The sequence below is a fragment of the Suricata suricatta genome, chromosome 11 (genome assembly GCF_006229205.1).
Source record: "Suricata suricatta isolate VVHF042 chromosome 11, meerkat_22Aug2017_6uvM2_HiC, whole genome shotgun sequence".
In the NCBI taxonomy this organism is placed as follows: Eukaryota; Metazoa; Chordata; class Mammalia; order Carnivora; family Herpestidae; genus Suricata; species Suricata suricatta.
In genome coordinates, this window is record NC_043710.1 from 15,814,485 (window position 1) to 15,837,901 (window position 23,417).

The 23,417-nt window shown below is 47.9% G+C and overlaps 1 protein-coding gene across 2 annotated transcripts in view; it reads right to left on the reverse strand.

Moving 5' to 3' along the window:
* The window catches only part of C11H11orf49 (chromosome 11 C11orf49 homolog), a 191,221-nt gene that overhangs the window by 5,784 nt on the left and 162,020 nt on the right, over positions 1-23,417 (reverse strand). For both annotated transcript variants that reach the window (XM_029957125.1, XM_029957124.1), the window contains exons 4-6: positions 21,379-21,463; positions 2,629-2,714; positions 732-927 (exon numbers count right to left, since the gene is read on the reverse strand). In XM_029957125.1, coding sequence (XP_029812985.1) covers positions 732-927; positions 2,629-2,714; positions 21,379-21,463 — 367 coding nt within the window. The remainder of the gene's footprint in view (positions 1-731; positions 928-2,628; positions 2,715-21,378; positions 21,464-23,417) is intronic.

The following is a 23,417-nucleotide window of genomic DNA, read 5'->3' on the forward strand; positions in this document are numbered from 1 at the left end:
TGAGGGACCATGTCTGCTCCCAGGGTCCTAAAACCCGGGGGGAACGTGGCAGGTCTCCAGAAGCAAGGCCTTGCCTGTGGACAGAAAGCACTGGTATGTTCCCTAACTGGTGCTTTCACTGGGGGAGTGGGAGGCAGGGCATGGGGAAGAGGCAATGGATGGCAGCCACATCTTGGAGGAGACCACAACTGGCTGCTCTGTCTCTAAGGACACTTTGTGCCACATAGGACGGCTTACCCCTCCCTCTCTGTAGAGCGAATTCTTTGTACAGGGTCTGTTTTCCCTTTCTCTCTGAAAAGCTAAGGCCAGCCTATCTCCCAGCAAGGAAAAGGGGGCCAAGCTGGTCACCTCCCCGGTCTTAGCCAGATGGAAGTGACTTTCCCTCAGCGAGCCACCTGGGATGCCGTTCGGTCAACAGCCTGGTCTGGGATGGGTGGCACTGTTCTAATTCATATACGGCCATCAGGGGCTCTCGACACCCTGGATCAATCAGAGTGTCCGCCAGAGATCTGTTCCCGAGCCAGCAGCCCACAGTCCCTGGGGTCTACTTGGGCCAGCTCCTCCCCATGGGGCCTATGTGCCCACCTCCTCCCCGTGGGGCCTGCGTGCCACCTCCTCCCCGTGGGGCCTACGTGCCCAGCTCCTCCCTGTGGGGCCTATGTGCCCACCTCCTCCCCGTGGGACCTGCGTGCCCAGCTCCTCCCCGTGGGGCCTGCGTGCCCAGCTCCTACCTGTACTTGTGTCGGTCACACAGGTTCTCCAGGCACTGGTAGAACAGCGATGCCTCCACTCCCTCCAACACGCTGGCCTCCCCCACGGTGGGCCGCTGGCGGTGTTGCCCACTGGATGACGTTGGCACGATCACTGTGTTGGGGTTCTTGCCTGCCAGCAGGTCCTGATAGATGGCGGCCACACTCTCCAGGAATTCTGAACACCAGAATTTGGGGGGGCGGTGTGACAGGTCAGGCAAGGAAGACACAGGCCATCCCTTCACTGGATCCTTCCTTTCCTGTTAACTGGGCTCCTCCCCAGCCTCAGTGCTTGGTGGCCTGGGAGGAGGGGCCCTCGACCTCATGTGACCACCACCCTCATGAGTGATGACACAATCATGTGTTTCAGCTCAGTGTCCCCTCCTCTGGGAATTGTTCCTAGACCAAGTAGAGGCCCTATTACATACTTTCCAAGCACTCTGTGCTTCTTTGTAGCACTTTCCCAACGATGAATTTTCTGAGTAATTTGTCTGCTCTGCCTTCTGGCTGGAGTGGAAGATGGGGCATAAAGGTAGGGATCGTGCCTTGTCAGCCTTCCTGCCCCAGCACCTAGCACAGTGCTGGGCACATGTTAAATGCTATGCATACTTTAAAAAAAAAATGTTTATTTTTGAGACAGTGAGCGAGTGAGCAAGCATGAGCGGGGACATGGGCCGGGAGAGACGGAGACACAGAATCTGAAGCAGGCTCCAGGCTCCGAACCGCCAGCACAGAGCCCAACATGGGGCTTGAACCCACGAGCGTGAGATCATGACCTGGGATGAAGTCAGAAGCTCAAACGACTGAGCCACCCAGGCGCCCTATACATATTTTTTAAAGAGCGAACAGGTGCACACTTACACTGGTAAGCGCCACCTCCCTTGTGAGGCCACCTGCCCCTCTGACTCCAGAAAGCATGGCGAATGCCAGTGTGGAAGAGAGCGCCACAGGCTGCTCGTCTGTTACACATTTGGAAGTGTTTGCAAATGTGAGGAGTCCAACCAGTGTTAGTAACCAGTGACCTGTGGCCCGTCTCCCCGCTGACTGGCACGCACTCTGTGGGCCGGTCCTGGGCATTGCGAGGAGGCCCGGAAGGATCTCCCAGACACGGTTGGTCCTTCTCCGGGGCCCAGGAGCTTCAGAGAACTGGGAAGTAGAGGCCTGCAGTTGTTAAGAGCAGGTGGCGAGACCCCAGGCTCCAGCCCCTGCTGGACCAGGCCCTTGGGCTGCCGTCAAGAACACAGAATGTGGCGCCTGAGAGAGGCCAGGCCTGGCTGGGGCCACCAGTTGGCAGGGAGGCCATGTCCAGGCTCCAAGGACAGCCTTCTGTTTACTGGGAGAGCCTGTTTTAAACAAGTTTGTTTATAGACACAGTCAGCAATTTCTGAACCCGATAGTCCATTTGAGGTTGTTCTGTGCTCTGTGGGAGCTGGTGTGCCTTTGTATTTATCCGTCTACTTCTAGTACACCTGATTCCGGGAGGGATGGAAGGACACAGCTGGCGTGTGTGGGGAGCAGAACGGGCGTATGAGACAGGACTGGTGTCCGCTTACTACAAGTTGTGTGGGTGGCAGCGCGCGGGCCCACACGGGGACCGGGGCTGGGCAGATCCTGCCCTCTGACTGCAGGGCTACACACAGTGGCTAAGGGCCCTGGCTCTGGAAGGAGCCCTCTGTTCGGGTCTGGGCTCCACCACGCACCAGCTCTGAGACGGGCTCCTCACCGCTGAGCTTATCTCTGAGAGGACCCATCTCTTAGGGCTGTCCTAAGGACTAAAGTCAGTGCTATGCCTGGCACATAGTAAGTTCCTGACACATCATGAATGGACAGGCAGATGTGGCCCTGATGGGGGTCACATGGGACCCTGGAAAGCTCTCACCTGAGTAGTAAAACTGGATCTGGAAGGCAAAAAGGAAATCTGAAAAAGACATCAAGCAGTCCATGGCGTCATCCATGAGCACAATCCTGAGGGGGGAAGAGACAGAAAATGTGAGAGAATGTGTATGGGGGTGCGGGTGGGGAGCATGTCAGCGAGCTGTTTCTGGGGCCCCACTCTTTCTTGGGGCAGCACGACACTCGGGAAAGGGAGCCCCAAGGCCAGCTCCTCCCAGTCACCTCACTTGTCCATCACTTGGGCTCTGCCACCAAGCTGGACCAGATGCCCAAGGACAGGCTCCCGGTTCAGTCTCTGCGGCACCAGCCAGTGGATGGAGCATGAGGAGGAAGGAGGCGGGGGCAGCAGGGAGAGGGTGCAACTGTGATACAGCCAAGATTTCTTTTCATATACTTAGGCAGTAAATCCTTTCATCCTGCAGTGAGGACCATTTAGTTCAGAATAAATACAGCTGAGCAGAAAAGGCAAAAAGAACAGCCAGGAAGCTTAAAGGGGTCTTGGCAAGTGGCACCGAGATTTAATAAGCTACCGAGGGCCTAAACAACGACAGGCACCTCCGTCCTGGGACACAAACGGCAGACAAGGGAAGAGGGTCAAAGAACACACCCCATCTTGTGACGCCACGGCGGCCATGCCCCCCCTGCTCGCTGCTCCCACCCCCTGCTTCTCCTCTACAGTCCCTCCCACCTCACAGGAAGAAAACCATCTGACTACTAACTGATCAGACCAAGGTCATGTTCATACCCTGCTCAAGGGCCTCATCCAAGCGGGCACAGGAAGGGAAGGAAATTAGCACTTTTTGGGCTCTATCCATGTGCCAGGCAGGGTGCCAAAGCTATCTGCTGAAGGGGAGCGGGGCCCCCAATCTGTTTCTGACTGGCCCGACTGGCTTTATCTTTCTTTTCTTTTTTTTTTTTTTTTTTACAAAACTGTTTTATTCTGCTCTCTTGTGTATTTTTCTTAATCTCTACCTCCTTGTGTCACAGGATCCCCAAAGTGGCACCTGGATCAGCTCCAGAGACAGCCAGCCAGCCCTGCTCACCCCTGGGGGAGGGGCTTTAGAGAGAATATAACGTAAGGTGTCCCTGCAACTGTGCAAGGCAGCTGTCCCTGGTTTCAGATCTCCACGGAGAGAGAAAATGCTCCTATATCTAGTCTGTCTGTCTGTCTGTCTGAATTAATTATTAAGGTAGGCTCCATACCCAGCATGGGGCTTGAACTCATGACTTTGAGATCAAGACCTGAGCTGAGATCAAGAGTTGGCTGCTTAACTGACTGAGCACCCAGGTGCCCCTCTAGTGTTTAGTTCTAATAATGACAACAATAGGAAATGGACAGCGTGCACGGAGTACCTACTTCATAGCAGGCAACTGTGGAAGGTATTTAACTATATTAAATTTTCTCCCACAACATTCCCATGAGATAGGCCTTGCAATCATGTACACGTTACAGGTGAAGGGACTAAGTCTCAGAGAGGTCACTGTTCTGAGACCACATAGCTGGTGCGTTTGCTCAACTCCGCAGGCCATGGGACTTTCCATTAGGTCACATTGTTTCTTTTACAATAAAGATAGAGAATATAAACACAAACATTTTATTCCTTAGTTTATGTGGCTAATTTATCTTCTTTCTTTTCACCTATATTTTAAGGCATTAATATTTCTTATTTATCTCTTGGGGAAGAAAAAGCCTGCCCCAACTAGTGGAGGTGAACTTTCAAATTCTAGCTGTAAAAAATTCAAGACCAGGAGGAGGGAGGAAGCAATGCCGCTGATGGTCACAGGAGGGCGCCCTGGTCCCTCCATCAGCACTCTTTGCAAAGGCTGAGCCATAGGCCAGGTAGTTGGCCCCATTTCTTCTAACCCATGAGAACTCGGGCAGGCAAAAAGGAAGAGGGCACAGAGCCCAGATTCGGATATGTGGATGGGGAGGGAGAGGCAATAGAGGGCAGAGAGAAGGGGGTAGGACAGACCGGGGTTAGCAAACTTCGGAGGAAAAGCAAACTTCCCTAGAGCACTCAGGTGGGTAGAGCCACCCCAAAGCTTTTCCATCCAGGCTCAGCAGAGAAGACAAAGGTCCCTGAGGAGGGAAGCCAGTGACCTTTCCTTCCTGCCCTACTCTGGGACAGCTAAGAACCCAAATGGCCTGAAGTTAATTACTATGGAAGAGCCCTGGGCTGAGAATGTCCCCAAGCAGGAAACCACAAAGGGGAGCCAAAGCCTTTGAAGATGTTACTTGGCTTCTCTTCCTTATCATCAACCTGGACCCAGTGCTCCTGTTTATAGCAATTACCTCCATGCACTATTTCTTTCTTTATCTATTTCTTCATTTATATTGAGATACAATCCAAGTACCATAAAATTTCCCCTTTAAAAGTGTACAGTGTGTCTTAGTATGTTCACGAAGTTGTGCAACCACCACCACTGTCTAATTCCAGAAGGTGTAATTCTTGCTACTCAGCATGCTCCCGGGACAGGCCCTGCCACACCAGGGCTTTGAAGCCACTTGCTATAAGCGTCTTCCTCTCTCAGCCACAGAGAGGATGAGAGGCGGCCAACAGGCCCGCCCTGGTCTAGCTTCAGAACTGGCCTGCAACCTTCTGTCCGCGGCCATTCTGAACTACGAACATTGGCAGCCTCTTCGAAGACAGGCAGCCGGAGAGGAGGGAGAGTGCAGCTGTCAGAGGGCAGGGGACCCACGTGTGAGTGTGGCCGGCTCAGCCCTGTGCGCGCTCTGGTCTCAGCCCTGGCTCTTTGGTGGGCTGAAACTGACACTGGTCACCAGGGACCAGCAGGGTGGCTGGGGGAGGCAGAGGGGCTATCTTTCTGAGGGACATGTGGCTGGATCCCAGCAGCATTCGAGCAGAGGACAGAGGGGTTTTCTTGACTGCAGGCAGAGCGACTGACTGCCAAAAAAGCCAACTGGATCTCAGCTTTCATGAACAGCAACCCCCGCCCCCACTCCCAGCCAGAGACCTGGGGGTCCCCCGGACTTCCTGGAAACTGCCTCCCTGGCCTGCCCCACAGGGATCAGTCACCAGGTCCCCGCAATCCCACCCTAACATGTCTCCTGAATCTGCTGACTGCTCCCCACCTCCACAGCCACCACCGATGCCCACGTCCGTGTCTTTCTCGTGGGCCACTGGACGACCTCACTACCCTTGCCTCCTTCTGCTTAAGTATCCACACTGTGATCCCAAAACATTTTTTTAATGCGAATTCGACCACTTTACAACTCTGTTTAAAGCCCTCCATGGACTTCCCATTGACCATAGAACAGGATCTGCCACTCATTCTGGATTATGAGTCCACGTGACCTGCTCCCTGTCTCCCCGCACCCCGCACCCCTCACCCCTCACCTCTCCAGATGCACTGGAGGCCATAGGCAGCCTCCCTCATTGTATTCCAGTCACACTGACCCTTACATTCTCCCCAGTGCCCCCCCTTCCTCATGCCCTTCAGGCCACCCTCCTCACCTACCCGATGTCCCTCACTCTTCACATCAGAGCCTATAGAGCAGCTCTGTGGGAAGCGTTCTCCGCTCCAGACTAGGCAGAGGTTGGCCTCCCTGCTACCAGCTTCCTCGGATCTCTGTGACCGCCTCACACTATTCATGTTTGTCTTTGCCCTCGGACTAGAAGATCCCCAGGTGATACCTCTGTTTCTCAGCTTGTTGCTGGATTCCAGGGTCCGGCATGTGCAGGGCCCATAGTAGGCACTTGGTAAAAATGTGGATAAATGGAGAAGAGGGGCCACAGTACTCTTTTCTTTTCCTCTCACCAGGAGACACCTGGATACTACAATCCGTTCTGGACAGTTCATTTAAAAGAAATAAACTAGAGTCAGGAAGAGTGGGTCAGAATGGTGGTGAGTCTATAAACCAGGATATCAGACAAATGACTGCATTTTGATCCTTCAGCTTAGAAGAGAACTAAGCGGGAAGCGCAGGTGAGACCTGACTCTTGAAGGCCTGCCTCTGAGGCAGATGTCACAGGGATTGAAAGCTTGGTTCTAGAAGACCTCCAAACTGCTCAGCTCTGGGATTATGGCTGCTTTGTAAAGAACTGAGCTGCCTGTTGCCAGAGATATTCAAGCAGAAGCCTGTAGGCCTGTACTTCCCAAAAGTATGAGAACGCTTCCTCCAGCTCCGACAGCTTCGTCCCAAGGGTGGACAGAACTAACAGCCTCTCCGTTAGTGCTGGTTCTGAAGGTCGCTGTTCAGAGGATGGTGGCTGCAGAAAAGTCTGAAAGACTTCTAGAAGAACGCTGATAGAAGCATCATATGTTGCAGTGTCCATCTCCAAACTAATGCTCTGACCCAGGAAAATTCTGGGTATCTTGCCCTGGAATCTTGGAAGAAGATTCTGTCTTTGCCCTGGGTGACAGGGACAACCCCTCCCATAGGCAGCTCCTTCATCCTGCACTCCAACTTGTCAACACTCCCAGAGGGCTCAGGAAGGAAGCTCTTGGAAACGAGGTCATCCACATGTGCTGCTTTCCAGTTGATGGCAGTTGGCTCAACACCCCTTCCTGCCAGAGGCCTCCTGCTAACGTGCCAGCTGCTTCTGACACCTGGAGGCGCCGGGCGGCCACTGCTTTGAGGTGGAGCCAACAGGGCGCTGTTGCCAACGAGAGTCTGTACAAATCTTTTGGATCATGGAAGGATCCTTGCAGGCCATGCCTTGGAAGGATCCTTGCAGGCCATGCCTTGGGACTAGCGAGAGGGACTGTGGGAGAGAAGTGAAGGCAGCCCAGTTCTGAGCAGAGCCATGTGAAGGGTGGAGTCCAGGGCAGCCAACTGGAATGAGGCAGGAGCGCTTGGCAGGGTCGGAGCTAATCCCAAGGGGGCCAGCCCTCTCTCCCTCCTGTGCTGACTTCCAACAGCTGGGACGGGCGGGCCGCAGGGGAGGTAAGTGGGTGCCAGGGGAGCAATAGCTTCCAGTCTGAATCTACCGACTTGCCAACTTTCTATTCACCCCCTGGGTCCGTGTCCCTGGGCTAATGACACGGGCTGCACCCGTTTACCTACAGTTCTGGGTTAGCAGTCCTGGGATCAAATCCCAGCTCTGCCACACGCTGGCCATGTTATCTTTTCTCTCTGAGCTTCAGTGTCCTTGTCCGAAAAGAGGTGATAATCATAGTTGCTATTTTATGGGATCTTTGTAGAAAGTCCCGATGATGATGTCCTAGGCTCAGTGTATGACGAACACTCACAACAGGGGTTAGTTGCTATCAATAAGTGTATTCTAGCTGGCTTAAGGTGCTGGAAGAACTCAAAATAGTAAGTAAAAACATAGCTCAGAGGAAGTAAGTGCTACCATCACCCAGCCACGCAGAGGCTCTCGGGCGGAAGCCAGCTATCTAGTTTCGAGTCCACTTTGGGGGGAAGCCAGCCCTCAGCCAGGGCCAGAAAGAACAGCGACCTTCCATGGCTGCATTTCTTTTAGGACATCACATGACCAGGGTCTCTCAGGGGTGAAGTGAGTCCCAAAGCCTGTTGGGCTCACAGTGCACCTTGGGGTGGGGGGCTGTCCTTTTGTATCCGGCCTCGAGTGAGCTTGAAGCCACACGCTGGCCACCTTCCACAGGTTGGGGGAAGAAGCTGCTGTCAAGGTTTCCTGGGAGACTTCCTTAGGCTTGTGACACTTCCTCTTCTGGACTGTGTGGGACGCACCCCCATGCGTACGAGCTGCGGCAGGTCCAAGCCCGCAGAGCAGCTTGGGAAGTCTGGGTCATTGCTCTCCCCTGGCTGCAGCCTGGGGTGCCCCAAACCCCACCTGCCCTGTAGGGCCTAAGAAGCTTGATCCAGGGAGTGGGGACAATAAAACTACAACAGTAGGGCGCCTGGGTGGCTCAGTTGGTTAAGCATCTGACTCTTGGTTTCGACTCAGGTCAAGATCTTGCAGTTTGTGAGTTCAAGCCCAATGTCGGGCTTTGTGCTGACAGCTCAGCGCCTGGAGCCTGCTTCAGATTCTGTGTCTCCCTCTCTCTCTGCCCTTCCCCTGCTCCTGCTCTGTCTCTCTCAAAAATAAATAAACATTAAGAAAAATTAAAAAACAACAACAAAAAACCCCCAACAACAATGGCTAATATTCATCAGGGGTTTACTGTGTCCGCAGTATATAGCCATCACTTCATTTCCTTCTCATATTAATCCTATGAGGTAAGCTCAGTGAATGTTTTCCTGAGAATACAGAGCTTCAGAAAGAGTCAGAAACTTGGCCAAGGTTGCAGGTACAAGTGCAAGAGCTGTCATTCAAACAGGTCTCTCTGACTCTAATCACAGCTGCACCTGGGAAGAAAGGTAGGCTCTGTGCTTCAGGGCGGCAACATCACCTTCCTGCGGGGGGCGCTGTCCCTTCTCGCTCTCCTGGGGTTTGTTAGCAGAACACAGCAACTGCCCCCAGGAGCGCTGGAAGCTGAGGCCCCATGGCCCTCGCCTGGGCAGAGAGCTGGAGGCCTGAGCACAGCCATTCAACCCCCATTTCCCAGCCCCTCCCAAGAAGCCTTATAGTTAGGGGAGAACTGTTTCTCACTCTCAGGATAAAGACCAAATCCAGTGCATGGCCTTGCGAGGCCCTCATTTCCCCTCTGGTCCCCAAACTCCAACTCCAGAACCATTGGCTGTCTAAGCTCTTCTGGGTCATCGTTGGTGAGAGCCTGCTTCTTTTCCAGGCTGCATATTTCCCCCAGCCTGCTTTTTCACCCGGCTCCCATCACTCCTACCGCAGGGCAACCCGTGCCTTTTGTTTTACATGAAATGTTTAAAACTTCAGAAAATTACACAGAACAACATAACAAACACCTGTGTACCCCTAGCCAACTTCACCAAACCTTAACATTTTGCTATGTTTGGTTCAATTTTTAAAGTTTTATTTTATTTTATTTTATTTTATTTTATTTTTTTGAGAGAGAGAGAGAGAGAGAGAGAGAGAGCGAGCGAGCAAGCGAGCAAGCGAGCGTGAGCAGGGGAGGGTCAGAGAGAGAGGAAGACACAGAATCTGAAGCAGCCTCCAGGCTCTGATCTAGCTGTCTGCACAGAGCCTGAGGCGGGGCTCAAACCCATGAACCACGAGATCATGACCTGAGCTGAAGCCGGACACTCAACCGACTCAGCCACCCAGGCGCCCCATGGTTCAATTTTTAAAAAGCTTTGTAAAATATTACACAGACCGTTCAGGCCACCTGTACGCCCTCCCTCAGCCCATCCCTCTCCCCTCTTCCTCTGAAATCACCACTGAAACTTGGCAGGTGAGCATCCCTCTCTGCATGTTTTTTAATACTGTATGAACTCAAACAAATGCCTATATTCTTAAAACATGATCTAGCTTTGTTTTGCTTGTTTTCAAACTCTATGTATCATTCTGGAACTGGGCGTTTTGAGATATATCAGTGCTGCTGCATAGATTTATTTTTTACTTTTATTTCTTTATTTAATATTTATTTATATTCATTATTTATTTTTTAATGTTTATTCATTTTTGAGAGACAGAGAGAGCACGAATGGGGAAGGGGCAGAGAGAGGGAGACACAGAATCTGAAGCAGACTCCACGCTCTGAGCTGTCAGCACAGAGCCTGATTTGGGGCTCGAACCCATGAACCGTGAGATCATGACCTGAACCGAAGTTGGACCCTTAACCAGCTGAGCCACCCAGGCGTCCCTAGATTTCTACCTGTATCCATTCCAGCTGCTGTAACATTCCATGAATGGCATGAAGATCCCATGCTATCCCTCCCTTGTAGAGCGTTCCAATGGGAGCTATTACAAATAATACTGCATATTTCCCTATAACCAGGGACACCTGTGAGCTTTTCCAGATTTGCCTAAATTGCTTGAAAGGGATGGGACCAATTTATACTGCCACTGGCACTTTATGAGAGTTCCACATCCTCACCAATGCTTGTGTTACCAGACTTTAAAATTTTTGTCATTTGATGAGAAGTGGCATCTCAATTTCACTGGCATTTCCCTGATTACTAGTGAGTTTGGGCATGAAAATATGCCCATATGTTTATGAGCTGTTGGAGTTTTCTGTATAGTGCCTGCTCATATCTTTGGGTTATTTTTCTACTGAGGTTCTTTAGCTTTTCCTCATTGATTTGTAGGGATTCTTTATCAAATTCTTTTTTGGAAGAAAATATTCTGCAGACCAATATACTGTTAGATATACACATAAATCTCTTTGGTCTCTCACTTGTCTTTCAATTTTGTTTGTGCTATCTTTGGTTGAACTGCAAATTTTAATTCTTTTTTAAAAATTTATTTAAAACATTTTTAAAATTTATTTTTGAGAGCATGTGTGCACAAGTCAGGGAGGGGCAGAGCAAGGCGGAGACAGAGAATCCAAAGCAGCTTCCATGCTGTCAGCACAAAGCCTGATGTGAGGCTTGAACTCTCAGACTGTAAGATCATGATCTGAGCTGAAGTTGGACACTCAACTGACTGAGCCACCCAGGCACCTCTAAAGTTTATTTATTTATTTTGAGAGAGAGAGAGAGAGAGAGAGAAGGGCGGGGCAGAAAGAAAAGGAGAGAGAATCCCAAGCAGGCTCCACATTGTCATGCAGAGCCCGATGCAGAACTCAAACCCACAAACTGGGAGATCATGATCTGAGCTGAAACTAAAAGTCAGATGCTTAACAGACTGAGACACCCAGGCGCCCCCTGAAAATTTTAATTAACTTCCTGGTAATCCTGCGGTTTACGGACGTCAGTGGCTGAGGTTCAGTTTGCCATCAGGGAATTCTTGCTTTTTATCTGATAATTCTCCTCGCTCTAGAAAGCCAGCTCCACAGGAGGCAAGGACTGTATTTTTACACTGCTCTGTTCGGAGCACCCAGAAGGCACCTGCAATGAATGCTGACTGACTGAATAAATGTGTGCAATTTTGTTTGCGGTCAAGGTGATCCATCTTGTCCACTGGGCTTGGGCTTCTTATATCTTAAGATTTCCTTTACTACCTGTTGGCCACAAATGTATTTTCCTCTACTCTCTTTTAAGAGTATATTAGTTTTGCATTTCATATTTAGGCCTGTTATCTACATGAGATTGATTTCTGAATGTGAAATTGACATCTGAATATGACACAAGGTAGGAATCTAGCTGGATTTTTCCCTATGTGAATAACCAGCTGCCGCATCAATGCTTCTTGAATCACCCTTTTCCCTATCGCTCTGCAATACTACTTAATAGGTCAAGTTTTTGCTATGATGCATCTGTTTATCCTTACTCTAGTACCCTACTGTCTTGGTTGTGGAAGGCTAACAACTAAGTCTGGATAGTTGTTACGGCAAGTTCATCTATTACCGATCCGTTAGGTCCCAAACTCAACATCTCTTCCTCATGGAAAAGCCCTTCCGGATTCCCCAGGTTAGATCTAGTCTCCTGTTCATTTGTTCCTCTAGCACTTGGCACTTCATTTATTCCATGTCTGTTGCTCTATCAGTTTGTAAATTCCTCGAGGGGGGGATGACCTCTAATTTGCTCACTGTCAGCCTCTCCACAAGCATAATGACAGCACATAACAGGCACTTGATAAATAATTGGTGAATAAAAGAACGGAGAAAGAAAGGATGGTCTGTCTTGGCAAAAGACCATTTTGGGGGCAAGAGTGGTACTGTTAGATGGCAAGTCAGAGCTGGGGAAGATATCCAGGCGGAAAGCTATTGCAGGGGAGAGGCACAGAGAAAGAAAGACATCAAGATAGCATAAAGCTGTATCCTCACGCATGGCATGATAGTAGATGCTTAGGAGACAGTTGAAAAATGGATACAAGAATCATTTATTAGTTATACTTTTTAAAAATAGGTAATATTTTTTGAGGGCTGTGTGACAGCCATTTTATATGCATTATCTCATTAAATCCCCTAAACAATTTTATGAGGCAGGTGTTGTCATTATTTCCATTTTATAGATGAAGAAATTGAGGCTAGAGAGATTGCCCACTGTCATAAGCCAGTAAGTGAAGGAATTTGGGATTTGAATCCAGGCTGGCTGGTTCCAGCACCTGAGGCCTGCCTTTGTGACACAGGGACCGGCTGAAAAGCGACCCTTTTAAACGGGGATGAGTTGCTAGGTCTCAAACTAGATTCCTTAGGAGTTTGTGTGTTTTCCAGGCATTGTATGTGTTTAGCACATATTATTACTCACTAGAAATCTGGCCTTCAGGGAGGGAGAAGTGAGTTAAATTGTGTTTTAGAATAACAAGAAAGAGAATGTAAATCCTTTTGATGGGATCAGTTCTAAAATGCCAGAATGAGGGGCGCCTGGGTGGCATAGTCGGTTGGGCCTCCGACTTCGGCTCAGGTCAGATCTCACGCTCGTGGGTTCGAGCCCCGCATCGGGCTCTGTGCTGACAGCCAGCTCAGAGCCTGGAGCCTGCTTCCAGATTTGTGTCTCCTTCTCTCTCTGCCCCTCCTCCTCTCATGCTCTGTCTCTCTCTGTATCAAAAATAAATAAAACATTAAAAAAATAAAAAAATAAATAAAAAAATAAATAAAATGCCAGAATGAGGGGCACCTGGGTGGCTCAGTCGGTTGGGCCTCCCACTTCAGCTCAGGTCATGATCTCACGTTGGTGGGTTCGAGCCCCGCGTTGGGCTCTGTGCTGACAGCCAGCTCAGAACCTGGAGCCTGCTTCGGAATCTGTGTCTCCCTCTCTCTCTGCCCCTCCCAGTCATGTTCTGTCTCTCTCTGTCTCAAAAATAAATAAAACATTAAAAAAAAAAAAAAGAAAATTTTAAAATGCCAGAACGAGACTGGCTGGCAATGCCCTGAACCAGTGCTTCTCAAAGCGGAGGACCGTCCGTGTCACCCGGTGAATTTCTGGACCTATGAGTTTCGGAGCCCCACGTCCATGAACTCTGGGGAGTTCTGGGGGATCCCGTGTCACTTGCACCCTGAGCGGGTTACAGGTGGGAGGGTCCTCTTGGCCCAGCAGGGAGGAGGCCAGAGCCTGCAGGATAATCATAGGCAGTCAAAGTCATCTTTACTGGTTTTTTTGTTATGTGTGTATTATTTTCTGGGTGTTCGGAAGTAAAAAAAAGGCCAGAAATAACTGCCTTAGGGGGTTGTGAAGCTTATTTTTTAAAAATCTGGTAATAATAATAATAATGCCCAGATTATTTTAACAGCAAGAAAACTATTACTATTGAATATCTACAATGCACTAATATATATTTATAAATATAAATAAACATAAAAATAAATATATATTTGTAAATATATATTAGCACATTTATAAATTTATAAATATATATTTGTAAATATATATTAGCACATTTTGAAAGGTATGTATATTTTCTTTCGTTGTTGAAAGTTACACTGCCCTCTGAGTGAGTTAGTATTATTCCCCAGGTTACAGATACGGACACACGGCTCAGAGAAGTTATGAGGAATCCTCCAGGGCATCCAGGTCATCGGGCCCCAGTGGCACATACATCCAGGTTTCCAATGCTATGATGCCTGTGCTTTTATAGGTCAGGTTAACACCACTACTTCCATCACTGAAGGTTTACTCTGTGTCAGGCATTGTTTTAAGCACATTACGGACTTCTTCAATTACTACAACTATTATTATTTCCATTTGATAAATGAGGAGAATGAGGCTCAAAAAATAACTTTCCCAGGGGCACAAGCTGGTAAACTGTGAAACCAGGATTTGGACTCAAGAAGTCTGGCTCCAAGGGCCAGCACGGCAGTGCCCTCACCTTCAGGAAAGCCTCCTGGTCCGTGCAGGATGGAGACAGAGATGCTATGGTGATCATTTAAGGATGAAACCTCTTGATGACCCCCACGGCTGCATCGGTGTGCGAGGCGGAGGGCATCTGGGGCCAGGCCTGTCATGCGGCCCACCTGCCGGCTTTCCTGTCCTGCACTTCCGGCTCACACCTGCTGCCCCAGGCCTGGCCGCGCTGCTGGCAGCCCATGAGTCAGGCACACGTGGAGATGCCATGCCCCGAACGGGCTCTGCTGTGCAGCTGCGTGTGGATCACATTCTTCCATGCACACATCATCACAGCCTGGAGCCTCCTGTGGCCTGTCCCCAGACCTCGGGGCCCGGAGTGAAGACGGGAGAGCGGGAGGCCTCTTCTACCACAGTCACTGCCTTGGAGGCCTAACCACCCCCATTTGTGATTCTGATCAGAAGCCTGGTCTTGCGTGTGAGGAAGCTGGGATCTCGATCTTTGGGACAAAATAAGAATAGCTTAAACCATCAGAGAATGCTTTCTGGAATAGAGACAAGTTTTGTACCCACACACCAGCTGGAGTGGAGTGGGCAAAGAGTGGCACTGGCGAGGCAGGGTTGACACAAAGCCTCATACACAAGGAGCAAACCAGCTTCCCTAGTTCTGAATTCACCTCTAATTTTACAGCCAGTAACCTGAAGATTGCCCTAGGCCCTTCTGTTGTTTCTACCTGCATTCCCACAATCCCCTCACACTGCTGCCGGTGTGGACTGCCACAGTGCTTCCTCCTTATGTGGAAAGGTCTGAATTTTCTATCCAACAATAGGCTTCCTGGTGAGGAGGGGACAAGCTTTGCTTCCAGCCACAGCCTGAGGAATACCACTCCCGAAGTCTGTTGGTATCAATAACTGTAAGAACCCATGCATTTTAGATGACTGTGTTACTTCTATTTTAAAACATTTTTAAAATTTATTGTTTTTTAGAAAAAATTTTATGTTTATTATTGAGACAGAAACAGAGCATGAGTGGGGGGAGGGGCAGAGAGAGAGGGAGACACAGAATGTGAAGCAGGCTCCAGGCTCTGAGCTGTCAGCACAGAGCCTGACACAGGGCTCGAACCCACAGACGATGAGATCATGACCTGAGCCAAAGTCAGACACTTAACTGACTGAGCCACCCAGGCGCCTCCAATTTTTAAATTTACATCCAAGTTAGTTAGCATATAGTGCAGTAGTGATTTGAGGAGTAGATTCCAGTGATTCATCCCCTATGTATAACACCCAGTGCTCATCCCCACAAGTGTCTTTCTTACTGCCCTTGCCCATCTAGCCCATCCCCCCCCCCACCACAGCTCCTCCAGCTGCCTTCAGTTTGTTCTCTGTATTTAAGAGTCTCTTATGTTTTGCCCTTCTCCTTGTTTTTATATTATTTTTGCTTCCCTTCCCTTATGTTCATCTGTTTTGTATCTTAAATTCCACATATGAGTGAAGTCATATGATATTTGTCTTTCTCTGACTAATTTTGCTTAGCATACTACCCTCTAGTTCCATCCACGTAGTTGCAAATTGCAAGATTTCATTCTTTTTGATCGCCAAGTAATACTCCATCGTGTGTGTGTGTGTGTGTGTGTGTGTATGTATGTATATATATATACATATCTATCTCACATCTTCTTTATCCATTCATCCATCAATGGACATTTGGGCTCTTTCCATACTTTGGCTGATGTCAATAGTACTGCTACAAACATTGGGGTGTGGTGCTCCTTCAAAACAGCACACCAGTATCTCTTGGGTAAATACCTACTAGTGCAATCGCTGGGTTATAGGGTAGTTATACTTTTAATTTTTTGAGGAACCTCCATACTGTTTTCCAGAGTGGCTGCACCAGTTTACATTCCCACCAACAGTGCAAAAGAGAGTCTCTTTTTCTGCATCCTCGCCAATATCTGCTGTTGCCTGGATTAATGGTAGCCATTCTGACTGGTGTGACGTGGTACCTCCTTGTGGTTTTATTTGTATTTCCCTAATGATGAGTGATATTGAACGTTTTTTTCATTGTGTGTTAGCCAGCTGGACATCTTTGGAGAAGTGTCTATTCATATCTTTTGCCCATTTCTTCACTGGATTATTTAATTTTTGGGTGTTAAGTTTGATAAGTTCTTTATAGATTTTGGATACTAACTCTTTATCTGATACATCATTTGCCTTTTAGTTTTGCTGATTGTTTCCTTCACTGTGCAGAAGCTTTTTATATTGATGAGGTCCCAATAGTTCATTCTTGGTGTCACTTCTATTCTAATCTTGGGTGCTTACATGTATCAGATTGTTCAGAAGGGTCCGGAAGTTGGGTGGGGCAAGTGCAAAGCTGTGGCTGGCAGGGGTTGGAAATCCTATAGAAGGTCATCCTCATTAACTTTCCACCTACCTTTCAGGGAAGGAGGACAGTAGCTGTTCTAGAGTGACAGAAACCAAGGTGAGATGTCACAGAGTGGTGGCAGACAGTGACTGGGGCCCACGGGATCCTCTTCTAAACCCAATGTTAAGCTCCTTGAGGGGAAGCAATGGTATCTATGCATCACTGTATCCCTACTGTGCATAATCGCTCCTTGCATTCAAGAAATACTTGATGGAATGAAGTACTGTCACCTGCTATGTAGGGAACTGCCAGAAGAACAAAGATCAGCCGCCTGCAGGCAGGGCAGTGTTATCACTCTCAATTCAGGGCTGGAGACAGCCAGTCTGGGCTTTCTTATCGGCCCCTCAGGCGCTGTGCTAAAATCGCAGTTTCGGTTTCCCCTTTACCCTAGCCTTTTCCTAAAAATCACTTGACCCTGTTTCCTAGCAACTGACCTAGGTCGGCTGCCTTGCTTCCCGCCTTCTACCCTTTATAAGATGTGTGTATTCTCTCAATAAACGAGGCTTGATCAGAGATTTTGTCTTGCCTCCATTCTCTGTGCTCCCTGCCCTACCCCATTCTCACTCCCTCCCTCAGGAACCTGCATTGACTGACCTGCCAGACGGGTCACTTCTACAACATGGGTGAGCCATGAAAACACTATGCCAAGTGAAAGAAGCTAGACTTTCACATACTGTATGTTTCCATTCATTTTAACTATCTAGACCAGGCAAATGTATAAAGACAGAAAGTAGATTAGCGGTTGCCCAGGGCTGGGGAGGAGGGAGGGATTAGGGAGTAGGTGCTAAGAGCACAGTATTTCTTTTGGGGGTAATTAAAATGTTTTAAAATTGATTGGGCTGATGGATATGAATATACTCTGTAAATATACTAAAAGACATTGAAATTTTTTTTAAGTAGGCTTCAGGCCCAGCACAGAGCTCAATGCAGAGCCCAACGCAGGGCTTGAACTCACGACCCTGAGATCAAGACCTGAGCTGAGGTCAAGAGTTGGATGCTTAACCAAGTGAGCCACCCAGGTGCCCCAAAGCCATTAAATTTTATTTATCTTTATTTGTTTCTTATTTTTAGGGAGACAAAATGTGAGCAGGGAAGAGTGGCAGAGAGGGAGAGAGAGAATGGATCTTAAGCAGTGTGGAGCCTGATGTGGAGCTCGATCCTACAACCCTGGGATCATGACCTGAGTTGAAATCAAGAGTCAGATGCTCAACTGGCTGAGCCAACCCAGGCTCCCCAAAGCCACTGAATTTTATACTCTAAATGGTTGAATTACATGGTATGTGAATTGTTTCCCAAAAAGCTGTTAAAAAAATTTTTTTAAAGTCACTCTGCACTCACCATGACCCTGAGGTCAAGACTTGAGCTGAGATCAAGAGTTGGGAAGCTTAACCGATTGAGCCACCCAGGTACTCAAAGCTGTTAAAATTTTTTGATGAATATATAAATGAATGAGCAAATGGATATAGGATAGAGTCACTGATTTTTGTTCTTAGGGTTACTGAGAATCTTGGACTATTTATTAGAACCATGCAAAATGCCTGACAAGGATGTCATTCATATGTTCATTCAATCGGGAAGCAATGAGTGTGTAGCATGTTATCTAGGTACTGGTCTGAGCCACAGTGACCCAGCAGCAAACCAGACTGGCAGAGATCATGGAGTGCCTATTCTTACACTTAGGGTTCCTTTTCTCTAGGAATTCTTAGTAAAAGGTGAAAGATTTATATGATCTGAAGAGAAAACAAAGTATTTGGAATTCTTAGTTAGAGATCACAGATGAGTTTTATTATTCAGCTATGTAGAAGTCTTGTACAGTTTAAGAGTTTCCCCCCCCCAAATTTTAGGGCTGAATCTTTCTTAAAATGATCTGACTGCAAGGAGCACTATCATTGGAAATCTGAAGGTAACTCCAGGCAACTGCTTTTTTTTTTTAATTTATTTTTGATACAAAGAGAGACAGAGCATGAGAGGGGGAGGAGCAGAGAGAGGAGGAGACACAGAACTGGAAGCAGGCTCCAGGCTCTGAGCTAGCTGTCAGCACAGAGCCTGACGCGGGGCTCGAACCCACGAGCGTGAGATCTGACCTGAGCAGAAGTCGGAGGCTTAACCGACTGAGCCACCCAGGCGCCCCATCCAGGCAACTGCTTTTAAATGACAAGAGATAATCTCCCACGTTTTATTTTCAACTATGGGGAAAAAAATCTAAGTCTTCATTGGGCAGCAGACAAGTTAAAATGATGAAACCCGACCTGCTGCTTTCCCATGGGCCAAGTGCCACTGGGAAAGGTAAGTATCCACTGGACAATGCAGGGAAGCAGATTTTGGTTGCATGATCACCAAACAAGTTTTGCACACGACCAGCAAAACCAGAGCACGAGCTGTGAACTGCCGCACAGCCTGGCCGGGTGTGAGGCTGGTGCCTGTCACTGGCACAGACGGGCTGCGTGGCTCACTCCAGGGCTGAGGCGGCTCCTGGCGCAGTGTGGCCAGTGCAGCTGTTGGGTCAACCTCCCAGGCAGAAACGATTTCACAAAATGAGTGGGTACGAGTGTGAGGAGGTTAAGAGAAAAGTGTCCGGACTCAGGCAGCTCTGGGTTCAGGTCATGCCTCTGCTACTTACAAGCTATCAGTCAATTCAGGCAACACACTTGACCTCTTTGAGCCTTAGTGTCCTCTTTCTTTTGGCATTTTTTAGGGGCGCCTGGGTGGCTCAGTCGGTTGAGCGGCCGGCTTCAGCTCAGGTCAGATCTCATGTTTGTGGGTTCGAGCCCCGCATCAGGCTCTGTGCAGACAGCTAGCTCAGAGCCTGGGGCCTGCTTCGGATTCTGTGTCTCCCTCTCTCTCTGCCCCTCCCCCTCTCATGCTCTGTCTCTCTCTGTATCAAAAATAAATAAAAAACATTTAAAAAAATTAAAAAAAAATAAATTTTTTTAAACTTATATCCAAGTTAGTTAGCATATAGTGCAACAATAATTTCAGGAGTAGAATCCGTAAAGCCCCTTATCCATTTAGTCCATCCCCTCTCCCAAATCCCCCCCCTTAAATTGAGGTATATCAGTTTCCTCTTGAGTAAAATAGGAAGGTAAAAGATTTTATAAGGATTAAGTGAAGTAATTAAGGTAAATGAATTTATTATTTTTTTAAAACTTTTTTTTAATGTTTTATTTATTTTTGATACAGAGAGAGACAGAGCATGAGAGGGGGAAGGGCAGAGAGAGAAGGAGACACAGAACTGGAAGCAGGCTCCAGGCTCTGAGTTAGCTGTCAGCACAGAGCCTGACGCAGGGCTCGAACCCACAAATGTGAGATCTGACCTGAGCCGAAGTCGGAGGCTTAACCGACTGAGCCACCCAGGTGCCCCAGGTAAATGAATTTAAATGAAACAATGAAGGTAAATGCATACATTATGATTGAGGTTAAGATAGACATTAAAAAAATGTTATTAAGACTTTACTTTTGGAGCACCTTGGTGGCTCAGTTGGTTGGGCATTTGACTTTGGCTCAGGTCATGATCTCACGGTTCATGAGTTTGAGCCCCACACTGGGCTCTGCGCTGACAGCTCCGAGCCTGGATCCTGCTTTGGATTCTATGTCTCCCTCTCTCTCTGCCCCCCAATGCCCCCCACACCACTCCTGCTCATTCCCTCTCCTAAAAAATAACATTAAAAAAATTATAAAAGAAAGGAGAATTTATTTTTTAGAGCAGTTTTAGGTTCCGAGAAAAATGGAGGGGGAGGTGCGAAGATTTTCCACATGCTCCCCGCTCCCCCCTTCACACAGCTTCCTCCATATCAACTCCCGGCACTGCACCCGAGTGCAACGTTCGTGTGGATCGATGAAGCTACACTGACACAGCACGGCCACCCAGAGCCCATACTTGACATTACCCTTCACGTGTATTTTTGGGACTGATGTACAATGACATGTATCCATTATGTATAGTATAATACAGAGTATTCTCCTAAACATTCTCTTTTCTGGAAGTTCCAGACAACACAGTTTTTGAAATTCTTCCGTTTACCACCTTAGCTCGAATTCCATGTCAAATAAAAGGTAACTGAGGCATAGTCCAACTACCTCATTTGGTTAAAAATGGGAATGACCAAACACAGAAATAAGGAGATTCTAACCTTTTTCTGCCAAGTGTTCCTGGTTCTGGACTAATCTTGAAAATCTTCTTTTAGTGTAAATAATATCATTTATCCTTCTCTCAACTGGGCTTTATCACCTCCATACCTTTCCAGTCTTCAACCTCGATCGTCTTCTTCATTCACTGGTCCCTGCCAATTCTTGCCCCTTCTTTTCCCAGAATATCCTCTAGAGATTTCCCTCTCTCTCGCTCTGTGTGTGTGTGTGTTTTCATCTCACCCCCACCCCAACTCTATCTGCAGACCCTAAGGCCCCCCACAGAAACCACAAAGGATCCTTTGGCTTCCCTTTGGAAAGGCAGAAAGTGAGTATTACGTTTTTGGGCAGATCCCAAATAGACCCCTCTCCAATTGCCAGTTTCTCCCTAGTGGTTTTGTACTCTTCCTAATGGTTTGCTTGTTTGTTCGTATACATTCCAGGTTTCTCTGAGAAGCCCTGGCCGCCAGAGGGCTGGGTTGGCTTCTAGAGCCCAGGGGACCTACCTGGCCGCTTTCTGAGTGAGCTCCAGCGGGAAATCCGGGCACAGCAGTTGCAGCAAACAGTGATATTCTCTCATGGTCAGCAAATCTGAAGTTGAAACAGAGAGGAACACATTAGGTCTCTGCGTGTGAAATCACTGCTGTTTGTTTGGCCATTTCACACGTTTCAAACCGAGTCTCGGTAGAGCTGCTCTTGTAAAGGTGAGTTAGTGTTCTGGGTGTGCTAGCCACTAACTTCTGGTGGTGAGATTCTAAGATTAACATTTCTATGAGGTTTTTCCGGGGTGGAAGGCACCCAGCTACAACATTTTGGCTACAGAAGCTTCCCTAGTTTGAAAAATGGTCAGGCGAGAAGGGAACAAGAGGGATACCTTGATCCACCTTCTTAGTTTGGTTTTCCTTGTGTATGAAAATCTACAAAAACGAGTCGTTTCAAAGCTGGTTAAAATCTGCCGAAATTCTCTGGCATGGTAGCGTTCACCACAAAATGCCCGAAGACCATCCACAGATCTCTGGAAGCACTACTAAGGCAAACTCAGTCTTGCAATATATGGAGAAGAATACATCATAGCAACCCACAGACCTTATTACTCTGTCATCCAGTATTGCACAGGCTGGCTTCTTTTGGATGCCTGCACAAAAACCTGGCCACTCTCTTATAGGAAGCCAAGACAAATGTTCACGATATACAGTCAAGGCAGCCAGATGATTCTTGATATACAGAAGCAGAGCCAGGGAGAGATGAGCCAGGATGAGGCTCCGCAGCCCAGCAGAAACCCAGAGATGCAAATCTCAGAGAGGTCTCTAGGCTCCCAAGGGAGAGGAAATACACTGACGTGTAGAGGTTGTTTTGTTGTCGCATGTACCAAAGTGAAAGATTTTAGGTCAGCCAGGCAGCGGCAATCCACAAGTATTCTGTATACCAAAGCATTTCAAATATGGAAGGATAAGCTAATGGTAAAGCAGAGCAGGCAACCTGGAAGCCATCCTAACTGGGAGAATGAGAGAGAGAAGGGAATCCAGAGGGCATGGCCACATTTGGGGAATGATGATGATGATCATAGGCACTTGGTTTCTTTGGACCCAAGTTAGCCCAAGCCACAGGAATCCAGATCTCCTGCCCTGCTAGTTTGGTTGATGCTTTTCCAAGATAAAAAACCCCAAATCTCCAGGGACAGGCCTGGGTTCCTACTAATTTTTCATCAAAGCTCAATTCAAGGTGGGGGCAGAGAGTTAAACTAACCACATTGCCAAAGTCAGGGTCACCAGAGCAACAGGCTCAGCGCCAGTGTAGGTCAAAGGACCAAGATGACTTTTGTGGTCTTCGTCTTGGCCACAGTGGGGTGTGCACTTTCCTCTCCTCACTCGCCTGACCTTGGACACAGTCTGGTAGGAGGTTTTGCTCTTCAAGGGATGGAGTAATAGCCACTCATGGTCTCACAGATTTAAGGTAAGGGGCAGGAAAGGTGAAGAAAGGGGAGAAAAAGCTATTGAATCTAATGGATTCCCACATTATTCTCACTCCAGAACTCCCTGTACAAAGGGGAGTGATTTCTGGCAGGAAGTAAATACAGGCATACCTTGGAGATATTGGGGTTTGGTTCAGATCACTGCAATAAAGCAAATATCTCAACAAAGTGAATCAAATGAATTTTTTGGTTTTCCAGTGCATGTAAAAGTTATGGTTACACTAAGCTGCAATCTATTAAGTGGGCAATAGCATTATATCTAAAAAGAAGTACATGCCCTAGTTTAAAAATATTTTATTGCTAAAAAATGCTAACCATCATCTGAGCTTTCAGCAAGTTGTAATCACTGATTACAGATCACCACAACAATAATGAAAAGGTTTGAAATATTGTGAGAATTACCAAAACATGACACACAGACATAAAGTGAGCAAATGCTATTGGAAAAATGGTGCCGATCGACTTGCTCAAGGCAGGGTTGCCACAAACCTTCAATTTGTAAAAAAATGCAATGTCAGCAAAGCACAAATATGCCTATAAAAAAATGCTATCTCTGAATCATCATTGCTTTCC